The 17,788-nt window shown below is 36.4% G+C and overlaps 1 protein-coding gene across 5 annotated transcripts in view; it reads left to right on the top strand.

Annotated features, from left to right (window-relative positions):
* PUS10 (pseudouridine synthase 10) overlaps nucleotides 1–17,788 on the top strand; it is a 74,032-nt gene that overhangs the window by 134 nt on the left and 56,110 nt on the right. For 2 of the 5 annotated variants that reach the window (XM_045054246.1, XR_006595598.1), the window contains exons 1-5: nucleotides 306–430; nucleotides 4,204–4,344; nucleotides 5,427–5,450; nucleotides 7,416–7,679; nucleotides 8,413–8,499. In XM_045054246.1, the coding sequence (XP_044910181.1) occupies nucleotides 4,219–4,344; nucleotides 5,427–5,450; nucleotides 7,416–7,679; nucleotides 8,413–8,499 (501 nt within the window). In that variant the 5' untranslated portion in view covers nucleotides 306–430; nucleotides 4,204–4,218. Of the gene's footprint in view, nucleotides 1–201; nucleotides 431–4,203; nucleotides 4,345–5,426; nucleotides 5,451–7,415; nucleotides 7,680–8,412; nucleotides 8,500–17,788 lie in introns of those variants that run through there. The other 3 variants (XM_045054247.1, XM_045054248.1, XM_006930121.4) reach the window with 3 other exon arrangements.

The raw sequence follows: 17,788 nt of genomic DNA, 5'->3' as shown, positions 1-17,788 counted from the left end.
CCACGGGGGTGGGGAACACTCTCTTTATTTGCTTAAGCAAGAATTTCCATTCTAAACCTGAGGCTAAGGGCTCATCGATATTTCTAACAGCGACTACAACTTCCTAGACGTCGGAGTCCACGGAGGCTTCTCTGGGACTAGTCTGGCTCTGGCGGGGTGTTGGATCCCACCGACTCCTACCCCAGAAGGGGTGGGGATGGGGTGAGGGGTTGGGGCGGTGCACCAGGCAATTTTTCTGGTTTCCCTACAAACGAGAAGGGGAGAGAGTTCATTCAGGCCCTGCGAGAGGACCTGGTACTTTCGTTCTAAAGCTCTCGTTTCCTCGGGGAACAGAATTGCTACACGCAGTAGGTGCGTTGTCTTTAGTCTTCCCCGTTCCCTCTGGGAGCCGGAAGGGGTTAAACCTTAGGCTCCGGCGTCGCGGGAGAAGGTGAGGCTGGAAGGTCCGAGGGGTGGGAGTGTGGCTTGGGCGCTGGAGAGGTTTGGATGAAGGGGGTCGTTTCCTTTCTGCTGGAGCGACCTTGTTAGCAAGGAGGGGTGAGTGGGAAGTTTCTTGGACCTGACTGAAGGGGGTAAGGGCTTGCTTGGCCGAAGGAGAGACTCGAGGTTAGATCTTGGATGAATTTCCGAGACTAGAGTACATTCTGCAGCTGAGTGTAACGGTAGAGCAATGAAGTTCTGAAAATACACTTCTCCCCACCCCCATGAGACGAATGACACCCTTCTCTGTGGAAATGAGTGTTAAAAGATCACGGGATGCGAGACTCAGTCTGGCCATTTTGGTGTTTTTTCACTCGCCCTTGCCCCTTCTCTGTTTGCAACGAATGGTTGCAGTTGTCGTCCAAGAGGTGAAAATAAAGTCCATCGTCCTCTCCAGGTATCATTGTTTTGTGGAGAAGGGACCCGAAACCCGTAGGGACGCTGACACGTGGGAGGAAGTTCTGTTGCAATGACTTGTTCCGATTCTGTCTGTAAAACAAGCAAAAAAAAAAAAAAAAAAAAAAAAAAAATCTTAAGAAAGGCAACCAACAATGAAAACCGTACAGTATGGGATACATTTCTCAGGGCTTGCTTTCAAAGATAATAAACATTATATGAAACAACTTATTTCTGATGTCTTATGAAATCCTTTCAGTGCTGTACATCAAAATAAAACAACCAACCTTAAAGCATAACGCATTTCCTCCTTTTAATGTTAACATGCCAACTTGCTTGAGAAGTTGCTAGATTGTTGCTAAATGAAAATAATCTTGAGAGGGTTTGGAAGACTGCTCCATTAGTAACACATAAACGCCAAAGAGAGGGTTTTGTTTTCTCTTTTAAGACCTTCAAATTACGTGGGGCAGGAGGTTTCCTAATTCTGGAACAGGTTTGGGAACTTCTCAGAGCCAAAAGATTGTAATGTGTCATGTATTGACTTTGCATGCTACTTTTAAGTGTGCTTATTGGAGAAATAAACAGTCTTTGAGCCAAAGGAAAGAAAGCATCCCCCCCCCTTTTTTTCAATTAAAAAGTTGTTTTTACTTTAGTGTACTTGACAGTGTTACATTAGTTTCAGGTGTAAAACATTGTGATTCAACTTCTCTATGTTGATATGCCGTGCTCACAAGTGTAGCTACCATCTGTCAGCCTACAACCTATTATAATATCATTGCCTTTTATTCCCGTGACTTATTTCATAGACTTATTCCATAACCGGAGGAAGCCTGTATTTCTCACTCCCCTTCCCTTTGGCAACCATCAATTTGTTTTTTCTCATTTTGTTTTTGTTAAAAAAATTTTTTAATTTCACTTATAGGTGAAATCATATGGTATTTATCTCTCTTAGTTGGAGTTATTTCAGTTGGCATAATAAACTGTTAGGTCTGTCCATGTTGTTGCAAATGGAACGATCTTATCCTTAGAATGCATCCATTTGTTTTTAAGTTTATTTATTTATTTTGAGAGAGAGAGAGAAAGAGAATCAATCCCAAGCAGGCTCCTCGCTGTCAGCAAGAAGCCCACGTGGGGTTTGATCCACAAACTGTGAGATCATGACCTGGGCAGAAATCAAGAGTTAGATTAATGGAATGAGCCACCCAGGTGCCCCTAAGAAAGCATCCATTTTAATAAAAAATAGTTAACTTAAGTCCCCAGGGAAATCTTTGATACAAAGTGACCTTTTAAAGAACTTACTCATCCACTTATTTATCAGGGAGGAGTGTTTGTTTCTCTTTCTGAGTTAAAGATTAATTCTGAATTAAATGAAATCTTTGGCCTTAACTAATGGAAAGGAGAAAAAAAGAGTGAGACAGAAATAGTTTCTCTGAGAAGGGAGTGCAATCAGGGACATACTTTAAATGCTGATAATCAGCCCCTCAGTGAATGCCACCCCTTGTCACTATCAAACTAGCAGATTAAATGGACTGGCGGAAGGAGTTCATATCACTTATATGATGATGACCACACAGAGCTTCTCTATGTACAAAGTGTTCTCCAAATACTCTGTGTCATTTCATGAAAATGGCCTCGAGCCCAAATGTACTTAGGCAACCCTAAATCAGAGCTTCAGTCTCAGTGTCTCAAAGTTCTCGCTGGTGTATCCAGGCATGTCTGAGTTTCTTCTCTTTCTGCCTACCAGCTCCCATGTTGTATTCACCTGAGTTAGAACTCAGCCAGAGGGAGTCTGTTTTTTGTAGTCCTGGCTGCTGACCTGATTTTTATGGTGAAGGGTTCTGTCTAAGATACACTCTACCTGCCTTCCTCACTCTTTATGTGAAGGGTATGCTGTTAAGTGTCCATGAACATTTAAAAACTTGCAAGTAAGAGTGGGTTCTAAAGGGTTGGAAAACAAGCTAATTCTAAGAATCACATCTTCAGAGTAAGGAGTTGGTAAGAGCTTTACCTTCCCACAAATTTTAAGCAAATTCATTTGGATTATAAAACTGCACAAATTAAAAAGTGCCACTGTTTTTTTTAATGTTTTATTTATTTTTGACACACACACACACACACACACACACACACACACACACACACACACACAGAGTGTGAGTGGGGGAGGGGCAGAGAGAGAGAGAGGGAGACACAGAAATGGAAACAGGCTCCAGGCTCTTAGCTGTCAGCACAGAGCCGGATTTGGGGCTCAAGCCAACGAAGTGTGAGATCATGACTGGAGCCTAAGTTGGATGCTTAACTGACTGAGCCACCCAGGCGCCTGTCAAAAAATGCTACTGTTTTTTATCTGCATGACCATAGTTATACCATCCCACAATACTGCCATGCAATTATTGTTTTATAAAATATTGCCAGTTCCTCATTTTAAAGTAATATGAGGTGGTACAATAATCAATATCTATATTTGAGAAACAGAATGATTATGTAATTTAATTTTAGAGAAATATTTGAGAAACAGAATGATTATGTAATTTAATTTTAGTAATTTAATTTTATTTGGCAATAAGAGTTTTATATTGGATTTTACCCCATTCTCTTGTATTTGTTTCTAAGGGAGTTTATTCAAATTGCAAAAAGTAGCAACTTGTGGTAGATAATAGTTACTCTAAATTATTTTGCATGTAATTTGTGGGTTTTTTTTTTTTTTTTGGTGGGGGGAGGTTTTACTTGTGCATCAGAGGAGCAGGTTTTTCTCATTTTCCTAATGGTTATCATTTAGTTATTTCATCAAACTATAATTGGTATTTTTAGATCTACTGGTCAATTTGTTTTAAATACTTGACTGCTTAGCTATCAGTAAGGCTAGTAAAATATTATATAGACTGCTCCAATTATTTTTTCCTAGCAAACTCATTTTTAATTTCTAATAGGGAAAATTTATTGAATTTACTACTCTGTGTTCCCAAACAGCCCTGAATGGTATAAAATAACAAAATTTCACTCTGCATTCTTTGTTTGACTTACCCTCCTCAGAGACAACTGTTCTTGATTATTTTTATTTCTTTTGATTGATTTAGTTAAATTGACGTACTTTATCAATAATCCAGAATGCTAAGCTAAATTCCTTGACAATTAGAAACTTTTACCTGATCCATCTAATAAATGTCTTTCAAGTTTATGTTTAAGTATGCATAAAATGAGAGGGATACTGTTGAAGAGTATGAAATAGTGTTTTCAAATTAAAGCTAGTTTTTATCCCTAAAGGTGACATATTTGTCTGTGAAAGTAAAACACGAAAGGTATTCATTACTTTTTCTTTCTTTCTAGTTATAATTATTTAATATGTTTCCACTGACTGAGGAAAATAAGCATGTGGCCCAGTTGTTGCTCAGTACTGGTACCTGTCCAAGATGTATCTTCAGATTCTGTGGTGTGGATTTTCATGCACCTTACAAACGTCCCTACAAGGTACTTTCATTTTGTTTCTAAAGAAAGTTTCTCTATTCTAAAATGAATACCTGTACATTTGGGGGAAAGTATCCATAGCTCTTAATTAAATTAAAAAAAAAAACTATAATAAAATAATTCCTGATAATGGCAATTATGGAATTTCCACTAGACCATAAAAGTGTAAGTTCCTTCTTAAGTGATTATATCTGACACTTAATGTAGTGGGATCTTTGTGAAGCACATCCCTGGTGTATGTAATGTTTGTATATACTTCTCCCAAAGAGTAGACAGATATCAAAAAATAGTACTTCTAACCAGATGTTAGTAATATATGTGACAGCAGAATGACAGTCCTGAGATCTTCTATCAAGTGGAAGATCTATTAAGTGTGGATTTGGCTGCATTTTTTTCTTTTTCTGTTTTCTGTATTACCATTTGTACTTACAAATAGGTATTTGTAACCCTCTAGAAGTAAATGCTTACCATCATCATTTTTTACTATTAATAACAACAAAAATAATATACAGGGATCTTTGACATTTATGATAATATACAGAGGTTTGACTAGCAATACTTTCACATAAAATGTAACATATTTTGTGAAATATACTTGATTCTGCTAGTGATGGTCTTTTTAGAGACAATAATTATATATATGTGAATATATACCTATATTAACAGTAATATGCACACGCACACTCTGTTTCTTACAATTTACGATTTTTTTACATGTTTATTTACTTTTGAGGGAGAGTGGGGGGTGGGGGGTAACGGAGGGGAGACAGAAGATCTGAAGCAGGCTGTATGCTGACAGCACAGAGCCTGATACAGGGCTCAAACTCACAAACTGGAGATCATGCCCTGAGCTGAAGTCAGACACTTAACCAACTGAACTGCCCAGGCACCCCATTTTACAGTTTTTAAAAATTGTTCAGGAGTTAGAAATATAAGTCATTTCCTTTATGTATTAGTTGTTTCTATTATTTTGGAAATAATAATTATATCCAGTGTTCATATAACATTATTATATGTCAAGCTCTCATTTAATCCTAATAATAACCTATCAGGTAAGTACATACTATGATTGTCTCTATTTTCAGATGAAGAAACTGAGGCACAGAGAGGTAAACAACCTGCCCAATTTACACAGCTATTAAGTGAGCAAGCTAGGATATGAACTATCTGTCTGAATCCAAAGCCTAGAATTTGGAGCTAGAAGACATGGATTTGAATCCCAGTTCCAGCTTCAGTTTTCTCCTCTCTAAATGGGATTGATGATAACATCCACCTCACAGGATTTTAAGGGACAGTATCTAATAAAGTATGTGAAAACACTTTGAAAATGGTACATATGCTATGATGATTAATATATATGTGTATATTCATTTATACACACTGTGACTATAAAGTAATAAGACTGGTTTTGTATAACTCTCCTTACACATTTTTTCAGACACATTATTTTATCATTCTATGCATTTGTCGTAAGATTTAAAAAATATATCTTATAAAGACACTTAGTCTTACCAACTTTTATTTGTATCATTTTATGTAAATATGAAAATATTTGAAGACTTTTTTTGTAATATACTTAGGTTTTGATCTGTTCTAGTCATATTACTATTTTGTACACATACACATGTACTATGTTATACTGACATTATAGAATTTAGGTAATAAACATTTGTGTAGGTCACAATATACCTATATGTGTGTGTATATACGAATATTTCTGTTAAAGATGAAATAGGGGAGCTAATGTCTTAATAAAATAAATTAGATTTGTTTGAGTGTAAGATTTTTTATTCTTTAGAGCCAGTAAATTGTAACCTGAGTGAATTTCAAAAGTATATTTATTCAACAACTGAATAATAAAATCTAATTTAGGCAAAACAGAAAAAAAAGTCCTCTGAGATTTTAGATGAATGGAATGCTTGAAATATGAGAACAGTTTCAAAGAAATGCAACTTTTAACATTCTACTACAAAGGGTGACAGAAATTAGGCAAACCAGAGTGCAGTAGAAGGCTTCTTTCAATTAATGCATACATGGTTTTTGTAATTATGGTGCCTAATGTCAGCATTGCCAGCATCTGTTTACCTTTGTTTAGTAATTTGTCTTGAAATTATTTTTACTTAATATACGTATAATCTCTACTTTTTCAGAATTCATATTAAATGAATATTGTACAAATGAGGTTTTAGTGCTTGTGAGATTATTAAATAACCTAGCAATAATAGAATTCAGTTTGTATTTCTATTTGTTAATAATTAGAAGCGAAGCTTTTTTAAAATCTAAAATTAGCAAGTGAATGATCCTCATGACATAACTACAAACCAAATTACAGGCATACTTCAGAGATATAGAGATTTGGTTCTAGATTACCGAACTAAAGCAAATATCACAATGAAGTGAGTCAAATTAATTTTTTGGTTTCCCAGTGCATATGAAACTCATGTTTTCACTATACTGTAGTCTTTTAAGTGTGTAATAGCATTATGTCTAAAATGTACATAATTAAAAAATAATTTATTGCTAAAAAATGCTAACCATCAGCTGAGCTTCCAGAGAGTCATAATCCCTGGTCACAGATCACTATAAAAAATATAATAATGGAAAGGTTTGAAATATTGTGAGAATTACTAAAATGTGACACAGAGACACAAAGTGAGCAAATGTTGGAAAAATGGTGCTGATAGACTTGCTTGATGCAAGGTTGCCACAAAACTTCAATTTGTAAACACACAGTATCTGCAAAGCAGAATAAACTGAAACACCGTAAAACGGGTTACACCTGTAATAAATTTGTTAATGGAACCTTTCTGCCTCAGATTTAGGACTTTAGCTTCACTGATATATGAAACTCTTTTGGAAAAATATTCACACATATATTGGAGGAGTTACAGATAATTCTCTTTTAAATTCCCCAGAAAGCCAATGCTGGATAGTAAGGTTAATTGATTTCTCCAAAATTGATATAAATCAACATTGTATAAGTCTGTGATATATAGTAATTTCACTCCTGTTTTCATCCTAACCTTAAGGGCATTGTCAAAAGGTTATTACTTTTTTCCAAATTAACTTTCCAGGAGTTGCTCAATGAACTACAGAAATTTTTGGAAACTGAAAAAGAGGAATTAATTTCGGATGTTCCAAACCCACCTCCCAAGAAAATTCGACTACAAGAACTAGAAGATGGGATTGATGGGATTGATAATCTGAGTCAAAATGGAGAGGGGAGGGTCTCCATTTTGGAAGATGGTAGCATTGCTTCTAAGAACTCAAATTTAAATGTATGCAATGTATGTCTAGGAATTCTTCAAGAATTCTGTGAAAAAGAGTTCATTAAAAAGGTAAATAATCTGTTTTTTTATTATATGTGCAATTATGTAGAAATTTTCAGTCTTAAGGCCTAGAATTCTTGAATCTGAAGGAGCAATGCCATTCACTTCAACTTGTTTAACACCAATGGATCATTAAAACATTTTTACATTTTTTTGAAAAAACAAGCTGACTCTTTTCAAATTACGTTATTAACAAGATATCTGAAAATTAATGAAATATGTGTCCTTGTGTTTGTCATGAGTGCTACTCAACTGAAGAAAAGATAGCAGTTTCCTTCTGCTGTTTAACATAGGAGTTAGAGAAAAGCTCTTAGTCATACCTATTAGTGTCTTGAAATGACAAGTGTTACCATCTTGTGGAAGGTACATGATTGAATGTGGGATGGCCTTTTGTTTCTTAGCTGTCAGGAGTGCCAAATTTGGCTTCATTTTGCTTAAAAATATTTTTTAAATTAGGAGGTGATCTAATAGAAAACTATTTTGACGTTCCACAGATTGTTCTGCAAGTGAATCCTGGCTGTTTTGAACCTTGTGATATCAGTTGTTCAGGTTATAGTTAGCAAATATTTGATTTCAGGATGTTTATGAGAATTCCCAAAGGTGAAAGTTTAGAAGTGTAGTGTGATCTCCTAGACCAAAATCCATGTTATGAAGATTAGTGTAAAACTTGCAGCAATTCCTGAGAATTTATAGAATACTGTTTTATGTAATAAAAAAATGCTTTTATGTAATACTTTTTTAGGTGTGCCAAAAAGTTGAGGCCTCTGGTTTTGAATTTACCAACTTGGTATTTTCAGTCTCCTTCCCACCACAGCTATCTGTAAGAGAGGTAAGGTCATTTAAATGCATGAAACTATACGTGAAATGCATGCTAGAAATTTCTCAAAAAATGGAGATGTAAAAATATGCCTTACCATATTTTCTACTTGTTGTGTACTTATTGAATAATTGATGATTGAAAGCATGGCATTATTATAGCTGCTTAATAATGTTGAATGAATGGATGAAAAAAAGGAATTATTGATTAAGTTAGTTTATCATAGGACTGTCTCTCTTTTATTTATTTTTTTAGTTTTTAATATTTATTGTGTCAGCAGGGCTGAGAATATCACATGGTTTCAGTCTTCTGTGGGAAGTTATATAATAAAAGCCTAGCGCCTTTGAACATGAAAAACATCCCAAAGGCCAGGAGTCCTCTAAAGGAATTGAAAGGTAGAGATTTCAGAGAATTTCTCTCATTTTCAATATGTAAAGTGACTAGTTTAAGTCACTTTTTGAAGACTTAGTGAAGAGAACAGTGTTCCTTGTGCCATTAAAAGGACTGTCTTTTTTTTTTTTTTTAAAGGTCCTCATTCTGTAGCAGATATTCATTGAGCTTTAGATCTGTGTGAGGCATGTTGATCAGAGAAAGAGATTTGACCAGGACTTCAGAAATGTTTTGGGGCAGTTGTATACATTTTATAAGGGTCTTTGGGATGGGATCATTTCAGTTATGATGAACCTTCTTATTTTCTGGAGTCCATGGAAAAAGGGAGAGGAATGGCCTCATGTTTATTTTAACTTTTTTCCTTTGTTAAGTGAAAAAAATAATAGTAGTCATTACTGTAACATTCTTGTATGTCAAAACTGACATGAAAACATAAAACTATCTTTGTTAATACTGTTAAATGAATTATAGGGAGAATGACCCCTGTAATCTCAAATTATAACAATGAGTTCTAAACATATTCATTTATGGGTGTAAGGTGTCTTTTCCCTAAGAATCTAAAAGTGTCAGCAGAACATTATATCTTATACCATCACTCTCCTTGGTTGAAGAAAGTATGTTGTAGCAAATTCTATGTTTATTAGCCTCCAAAGGCCGAAGATTAACTTACGACTTGTTGAAGCTGGTTGAATGACAAAGAGCTGGGAGGTGAAAAAGAGTAGAGTATTTTTAAGTAGTATCTCTGTCGATGACAAGATGGCTGAACTAATAGAATAAAGGGGATGATGATGAGGTACAGAGGTTTATAAACACATAAAATCATTTTCTAGTGAATCATCAAAGCGTTTTTCACAGATAGGTCATTTTCTGAATCCAGTTTTGGTAGCAAGAAACCAACTTCCGAAAGCTAAGTAACTCATAAAAAGTTGCAGTGTTTGAGTAATAAAAATAGAAATATGAAGCATATTTTCTAAGTGCGGTTATATATCTTACCACCAAGTTCTTCATCTCAAAGTTTATATTTTGACATTAAAATTTGTATTTTCCATTTTTATCACTTAAGTGATCATTTTAACATATCCATTTAATAGTTATTGAATACTTATGAAGTATTTATATTCCATATTAGAAACAGAATATTTCTAATTCTGCTTAAACTTTATTTACTTTTTAAAAAATATTTATTCATTTTTGAGAGAGAGAGAGCGAGCGAGTGAGCATGAGCAGGGGAGGGGCAGAGAGCGAGGGAGACAGAGGATCCAAAGCGGGCTCTGCCCTGACAGAAGTGAGCCTGATGTGGGGCTCGAACTTATGAATTGCAAGGTCATGACCTGAGCCAAAGTCAGATGCTCAACCGACTGAGGCACCCAAGAACCCTTCTGTTTACTTTTTATAACTGATTTTAACCACAAAACTATTTAGCAGAAATATGTGAGCATTCCAGTTATTGCAGAATTAATACATTTCCACAGAATAGTGTGTTCAGTGACTCATTGTTTTCCTTTATTTTTTTTATTATTTTTTTTAATGTTTGTTTATTTCTGAGACAGAGAGAGAGAGAGCATGAGTGAGGGAGGGGCAGAGAGAGAGGGAGACACAGAATCCGAAGCAGGCTCCAGGCTCTGAGCTGTCAGCACAGAGCCTGACATGGGGCTCGAACTCACAAACCATGAGATCATGACCTGAGCCGAAGTCGGTCTCTTAACTGACTGAGCCACCCAGGTGCGCCTCATTGTATTCCTTTATATTGAGTAATACATTTTTACCCATTCTTTTCTTAAGAATATTAATTATTCAAAAAGTATGCAGTCCTACGTGCTGTATACTATGCAGGTTTTTTCAGCAAATTGTGTTTATGGTTCATTTTGTGATTTTCTTTCATTATTACATGTTGTCACTTTCTTGTATTGCTGTCTTTTATTACTTCTTTGGAGTTAAGATATGATATCTAGGCCAGAGTGGATATAAATTGCTATTCAAACTAGTTAACATATGTGTTACATATCCCAATTTAAACAAATTACACATTTTTCGTGTATTCTTGCATTTTGAATATAAATTCTTGACTTCTCTAGTGACATGTTTCTTCTACATTGTAGTTTTTCACCTTAGAGCTTGTAAAACTTAGAACTTATTTTTCTGTGTGTAAGATAAACATTAATATGTGTGGAATCGATTGATGCTAGTTATCTCATAATTCAGAGTGGAATACACAATTGAGTGAATTTGAATGATTCAGTGTTTTCCACTTCTAAAGAAAAAAATTATGATCACAGATACATTGAGTTGAAAACAAATAACTTTTTATCAACATGGTAATAGTGTATGTCTCCTTACTAAAGAACTAAGGGAAAGGATGAGCTCAACTAAAGGTGTTTTTTTTTAATCAAAGTATTAAATTTATATTAATTCTTCCATATTTGGCCCTATCAATCCCTTCTGGCTACAGCTATAGTTTTTATTTATCATCATTATAAATGCACTAATTTAAAAGCTTAGGAAGAAAAGCTTGCAGTTGATATAATCATCATCTTGCACTGAGTTTGGGAGAATATGGAGGGAGAGGTAGAATACATCTGTGTGTGTTTTCCTAGGAACTGTCTTATCTGGTTGGGACAGTTTTAGACTGAATAGTGCCGAAGAGGAGGAAAACAAGCAAATTAACTGGTAAAACCCTGTTAGACATCAAGTAATACATGGTTAGCAGAATAAATGGAAGCAGTATTTAGGGACTCACAAAAGACAAATCTTGAACCTAGCTGGATATAATACTTAGAGGCTCCAAAGTCTTTATAACAGTACACAAAATTCGAATGATAAGGTTGAGATTATAAGGGATAGTATATCATGTATATCATTTATAAGTATATCATTACCATAATGATGACTTTGTGGATTTGGGCTCACCACTTGAATGTAACAAAGGAAGGATGAGTTTTTTTATGAGAATCAGATTTGTTAAGAGGAGAGATATGATGGTGTGATATGGCAAGAAATTATATACCTGCATTGAGATCAGAGATCCTGTGAGTGGAAGAATGCTGAACACCATCCAGAGGAGAATAAAAGGAGAGAGACGGGATGGACACAGGCATGGAAGTGTGTTGTATGGCCAAAGAAGAGGTGATGAGTTGCAAACATAAGAGAGTCATAAAGGTTAGTGTTTACAGTAGTATCAGGGACTCCCAGTGTCTAGGCACTTGATGCAAATCACATTTGGTTAAAAGCACATTGATGGCTTTTGAATTGGAACAGTGTCTTCTCCTAAAGTAGTGGTTCTCAAACTCTAATGTGCATAGGACTCATTTGGAGAGTTTCCCAGGCCCCATCCTTAGAGATTGTGATGATAGGTTGGTTGGACCCATGAATTTGTGTTTCTAACAAGCTCATGGGTGGTGTTGGTGTTGCTGGTGTTGCTACAAAGGACCACACCATGAGAGCCACTGTCCTAAAGGATAATGGCAGAAATAATCTAGTCTGATAATAAACTGAGAACTTTTTAAAATTTATATTCTTTTTTTTTAAATTAAAGTTTATTTATTTTTGACAGATAGAGAGAGAGAGAGACAGAGCATGAGTGGGGGAGGGGCAGAGAGAGGGAGACACAGAATCCAAAGCAGGCTCCAGGCTCCGAGCTGCCAGCACAGAGCCCGATGTGGGGCTCGAACTCACAGACTGCGAGATCATGATCTGGGCTGAAGTCGGATGCTCAACTGACTGAGCCACCCAGGCGCCCCTAAAATTTATATTCTTGACAGGAAGAGAGAAACAAGCATAATGAGAATATATTGTACACTTTTTTTTTTTTTTAATCCTACGCTTTTGATGGGTAGATGTCAAACAGTCCAAAGAAAAGGGAGTCAGAGAAAAATGGCAGAGGAATCTGGGCTGGAAGATAAAAGGATTCGGAGGTTCAGAGAAAGTGCAATTCAGACTTTAATTAAAACCAAATTATCCCAACCAATAAAAGAAAGTTTAAGGATAAAAATGCATCTCAATGAAGAAGAAATTGGGGGATCTCTTTCTCTCTGTATTTATATAAACATTTGTATTTGTACATTTATATGTATTTATTTTATCTTTTATTGTAGAAAATTACAAAAGTAGCAAGGCTAGCCTAGTGAGCCCTTAAGTATATATCACCCAACTCCAGTTGTAATTTTTTTGCCATACTGAAGTCAGTTTCCAAAAAAAGAGATGGGAAAGGTAAAGTCAGAGTAATGCAGGTATAAGGAGGAGGCTTAGGTCTGTAATAGCAACTGGAAAATAAAATCTCTAATGAGTAGAAGCTTGCAAGAATTGCTAAGGAAGACTTGGGGTACTTTATGATTATAGGAAGAAAGAGATGAAAAAGGGGATGTGTCTGCTATTTGGAACTGATGGTATATTGCTGATGGATGATACAGAGAAAGTGGAACTTCTGAAAATCTTATTTTGCTTCTGTCCTTCCTATGAAGGAAAATGATGTCCAACCTAAATGGGTGGAATGATCATTGCCTGCTGGGGGAGAGTGAGAGCTCCACATGGTGAAGCTGCTCTAAATAGGTTCAGGTATTTGGGCCTGGTTGGATGACGTTCCAGGGTGGATTGAGAAAGAACTTGCAGTTGTCCATGATCTTTGAGAGCTTTTAAAAGATAGCAGATTTTCCAAAATCTGGAAGACAGAGAAGGGCAGCCCCAGTTTTCTAAAGGTGGTTTTGTTAACTACTAACTGGGAAGCTTGACCCTAAACTCCTGGCAGTATTCTAGATCAAGAACTAAAAAGTCAATTGTGGGCACTGAGGGTAAGGAAAACTTGGTGAACACACCAAACAGATTATGTGAAAAAATTATAAACAAATTGTGAACAAATTAAAAACAAATTATGTCTGCGTCATTTCTTCCTTTTATAGGCTAGCAGGACTATAAAAGGGATTTAGCTAGTGATTTGACCAGGTTTCTTTCTCATGATAACTTCCTGTGGCAGGAAACATGAACAGAATGTGAAGACAATTGGGTGGGTTGTATGTGGCTGGACATACCCAAAAGGAACTGATGAGTAACTGATTTCAACCTGGACAGTGTTTCTCCAAGTGTACTCTGCTGATTGAAACCCACTTGGAGAAAGGTGTTGAAAGCAGATTGCCGGGCCTTGTCTTAAACCTCCTCAATCAGAATCTCCAGATATAGGGCATAGAAACCCTTCTACAATTAAATTACACACCGAAATTCAAGAATCACGCAACTTCAGAGAGATTTCTGATGTGCTGCGAGGTTTTTTTCAGATGTCTCATTCATGATTTCTACTAGTGGTGCTATAATGGTAGCACTGCAGATGTGCATGACACAGAGTTAAAAATATAGCAGATAGGCTGAGTGTTAGACTTGAGATCCGAAAGATCTCAAGAATAGGGAAAATCTAACAAGTTGAAATTTAACAGGAGTAAACATAAGTTCTTATACATGGGTTTAGAAAACCACTGCCAACTAAAGGACAGAGCGGGAATGGCTTAAAAGCTGTGTTTATAGACAAGGTGTGGGTGTTTTAGTTAATAGCCTGGTAAGAATTAGGGGACTGATGTGGATAACCTCTTTGGACTTCAGTACAGATATGAAAGTGTAGTATCTGGAGAGATGAAGGTGATGGTCCGTCTGGTTTTACTCAGTGCTGACCATTCATGGACTGCCATATGCAGATGGAACATATTACTTTAGGAGGAACAGGGACAAATGGAAAGGCGTTATGTGATAGTCCACCTCCTAATCCTTGAAACCTGGGAATATGTTACTTTACGTGGGAAAAAAAGGGGGGGGTGTGATTTTATGGATGTAATTAAGATTAAGGATCCTGAGATGGAGAAATTATCCTGAATTCTCTGAGTGAGCTCAGCATAACTATATGAGCCCTTAAAAGTACCCTTCTTGGCTGAGGTCAGTGTCAGAGGAAGATGTGATTATGAAAGAATGGTCAGATGCAATGTTGCTCGCTTTGTAGATAGTGGAAAGGAACCAAGGAATATGGGCAGCCTCTAGAAGCTAGCAAAGGCAAGGAAATGGATTCTCTTAGCCTACATCCTCCAGAAAGGAATACAGCCCTGTTGACAGCTTGATTTTAGCCCAGTGAGACCCATGTTGGACTTCTGACCTAAAGAACTCTAAGATAATAAATTCATATTGCTTTAAACCACTTTGTTTGTAGTGGATTAGTTATAGTAGCAAAAGAAAACAAATACCCTTTAAGAGGAAGGAGTGCATTCCAAATGGTGGACACATCTGAAACCTGGTCAGGGAGCCACTGTTGAAGGAACTTGGGTCGTTTAATTTGGAGAATGTATGAGTAGTGGGATGAATTTGCCATTTTTCAATATTTGAGGGGTTTTCTGTTGCAGAGATGGAATCAGGAGAGAGATCATTTTCAGCTATAAGGAACTATTCAGAACAGGATAGACTTTTCAGAGATGGTATATTCCACCAGAATATTTAAGCCAACGCTGGGCAATTACTTGGCAGAGATATACAGAAGGAAAGTGTACACCATATAGATGGTTAGACTAGAAACTTTGTTCAGCCTTTTCAATTCTAAGATCCTATATAGTTTTAAGAAAAATATTTATTACATTAGTTATTTTTTTGTTACCTTATATTCATGATTGAGTCCTCTAAACTTTTTCACCACATTCAAATTAGTGCCACACTAAAATTATGAGAGAATGAATGATCCAGACTTACCCTAATATTAGGCTAAACTGACGTTTATGGGAAAAATCATTCCATTTAGTCCTTTTAAAAGTAAACTCTTTAAAGTCCTGTTCTTTTAGGTTTATCTTTACTAGTGTGGTCCAGTAGAGGGCAATATTGCACTATCAGTTTGGTTTTTTTGGTAGCGTGTGGAAACAGTTTGCTCACTTTATTGACTCTTATGCGGCTTGTTGGGAGTTGCATTTGTCAAATCAAAAACTTTTTGCTTCATTTTTTTAATGTTGGTTTTTTTTTTTTTTTTTTTTTTTTTTTTTTTTTGGAGAGAGAGGGAGACAGAGCATGAGCAGGAGGCCGGGGGAGAGGGTGGGACAGAGAGAGGGAGACAGAGAATCAAAGCAGGCTCCAGGCTCTGAGCTGTCAGCACAGAGCCTGACACGGGGCTCGAACTCACAAACCACAAGATCATGACCTGAGCTGAAGGCAGATGCTTAACTGTCTGAACCACCCAGGATCTCCCCACACTTTCATTTTTATACTTGTAATATCTTCATGCTTTGCACTAAGTACTATAAATTATACACAGCTCTAGAAAACTAACCAAAAATAAAAGCAGTACCATTTCTGTGGTAGCAGTTTATATTTACAATTTTTTTCTTAAATTATGACAAATGGATATTCAAAAGATTGGATTTTTACTTAAATCTGTGGGTTCATAACCAATTTGGGATCATCATCTCATTAAGAATCTAAAGAAAGCAATTGAATTCCTTTCCTAGACATGTGTATATTCAAAAATTTGCATGTACTTATAGGGCCTCTTAAACTCCCAGCCATTAATCTAGGATCTTTCCTGATCGAATACTCCAGAACCCCCCCCCCCCGCCAACTGATTGATGTAGTTACTTTTTCTAAAGGGCAATGTTTTTTCTAATTATGTTGAAATCACTTTGACTTCAAATACAGAGACTATGCTTTCAAGTTCATATTGTGTATGCAGGCTCATTCATTAACCTGACTCTGATTTAGCATGTGTAGTTTCAGCTTTTTGTTCATGTTCCATGACTTCTCACATTCTTGTTTTGCATGACAGGCATCTTGCCTAAATCAGTTTGTGTTCTCTCTCACCTACCATTTAAGAGCAACTCAAGATTCACTTTGACTAACAAACTTTTTCCGAGCTTACTAAGGAGATTTCAGAATTTGTAGCCCTATTTTTTTATTAGGTTAGTTGGTTAGAACTTGCTTCAATCCCTGTGTGGTCCACTAAATCATGCAGAATGTGTTTTTATAAGGTTGCTGAATGAGACACTGAAAAACATGCAGAAATTACAGAGATCACTGTCTCTGCTCCTTAGGTGTCTTTCAATAGACTCTTTATGGACAGGTTGGGGGGATAGTAACCTTGCTATGTTTTAGATACACAGGCTGCAACGTTAAAAACCCTTCAGAGGACGTGCAACAACTTAAACCTATCTTCCTTATAAAAAGTAACTCCCAAAGCATGTCCCTGTGAGCACAACAAGTAAGTAGAATCACAGAATCATAGATCTGTAGGAGACCCTGGTGAACTAGAACAAAACTCCTAGCTTTTTATGGTACTCACTGAAAAACGATGATGTGCATATAGCTGTGATTTGTCAGAGCTCTGACCATGCCCCACCCTCAGTGTAAATAAATCCATTCAGAATTTCTGATGGAGAATCCAGGAGTTCCCAACCTTTGTGTATAAGGTGATCCCCTTTTAATCTCTCACAGTTCAATGAATCCCCTATATCTGTGATTTAGAAAAAAGATACGCTCGGATTATTTTTTTTGCCTCACAGATTGGTACTGCTTCACTAATCATCTCACTTATCCTCACTTGAAGAGGAGAAAAACCAAAGCTTGCCTAATGTGGCATATTTATTGGAATTTGGGGTGGCTCTTTTTTGTTTTTAGACCATACCATCTTTTCATCTTGTTACATTCAGGTGTGGTTATTTACCTAACTACCATGGCTCTATGGGCATTGCCTTTTTTAAACTACTCCACTTAGTAAGCCATCCACTCAAGAACACAAACAAGGACCAAGGGCTCACCAGAATGATGAATCTAGTCAAAGGTGCTGTGTTAGGGGGAACATGGGACTTGACATGGTAGTAGGTTCAGGATTCTGTTACTCAGTGCCTATCTGGGACATGTGTTCCAAGGGAGAAAGGTTGAGTAATATGCAATTAGTCAAAGTCTATACAGA

The sequence above is a fragment of the Felis catus genome, chromosome A3 (genome assembly GCF_018350175.1).
Source record: "Felis catus isolate Fca126 chromosome A3, F.catus_Fca126_mat1.0, whole genome shotgun sequence".
NCBI lineage: Eukaryota > Metazoa > Chordata > Mammalia > Carnivora > Felidae > Felis > Felis catus.
This window is presented reverse-complemented; position numbering and strand designations above follow the sequence as displayed.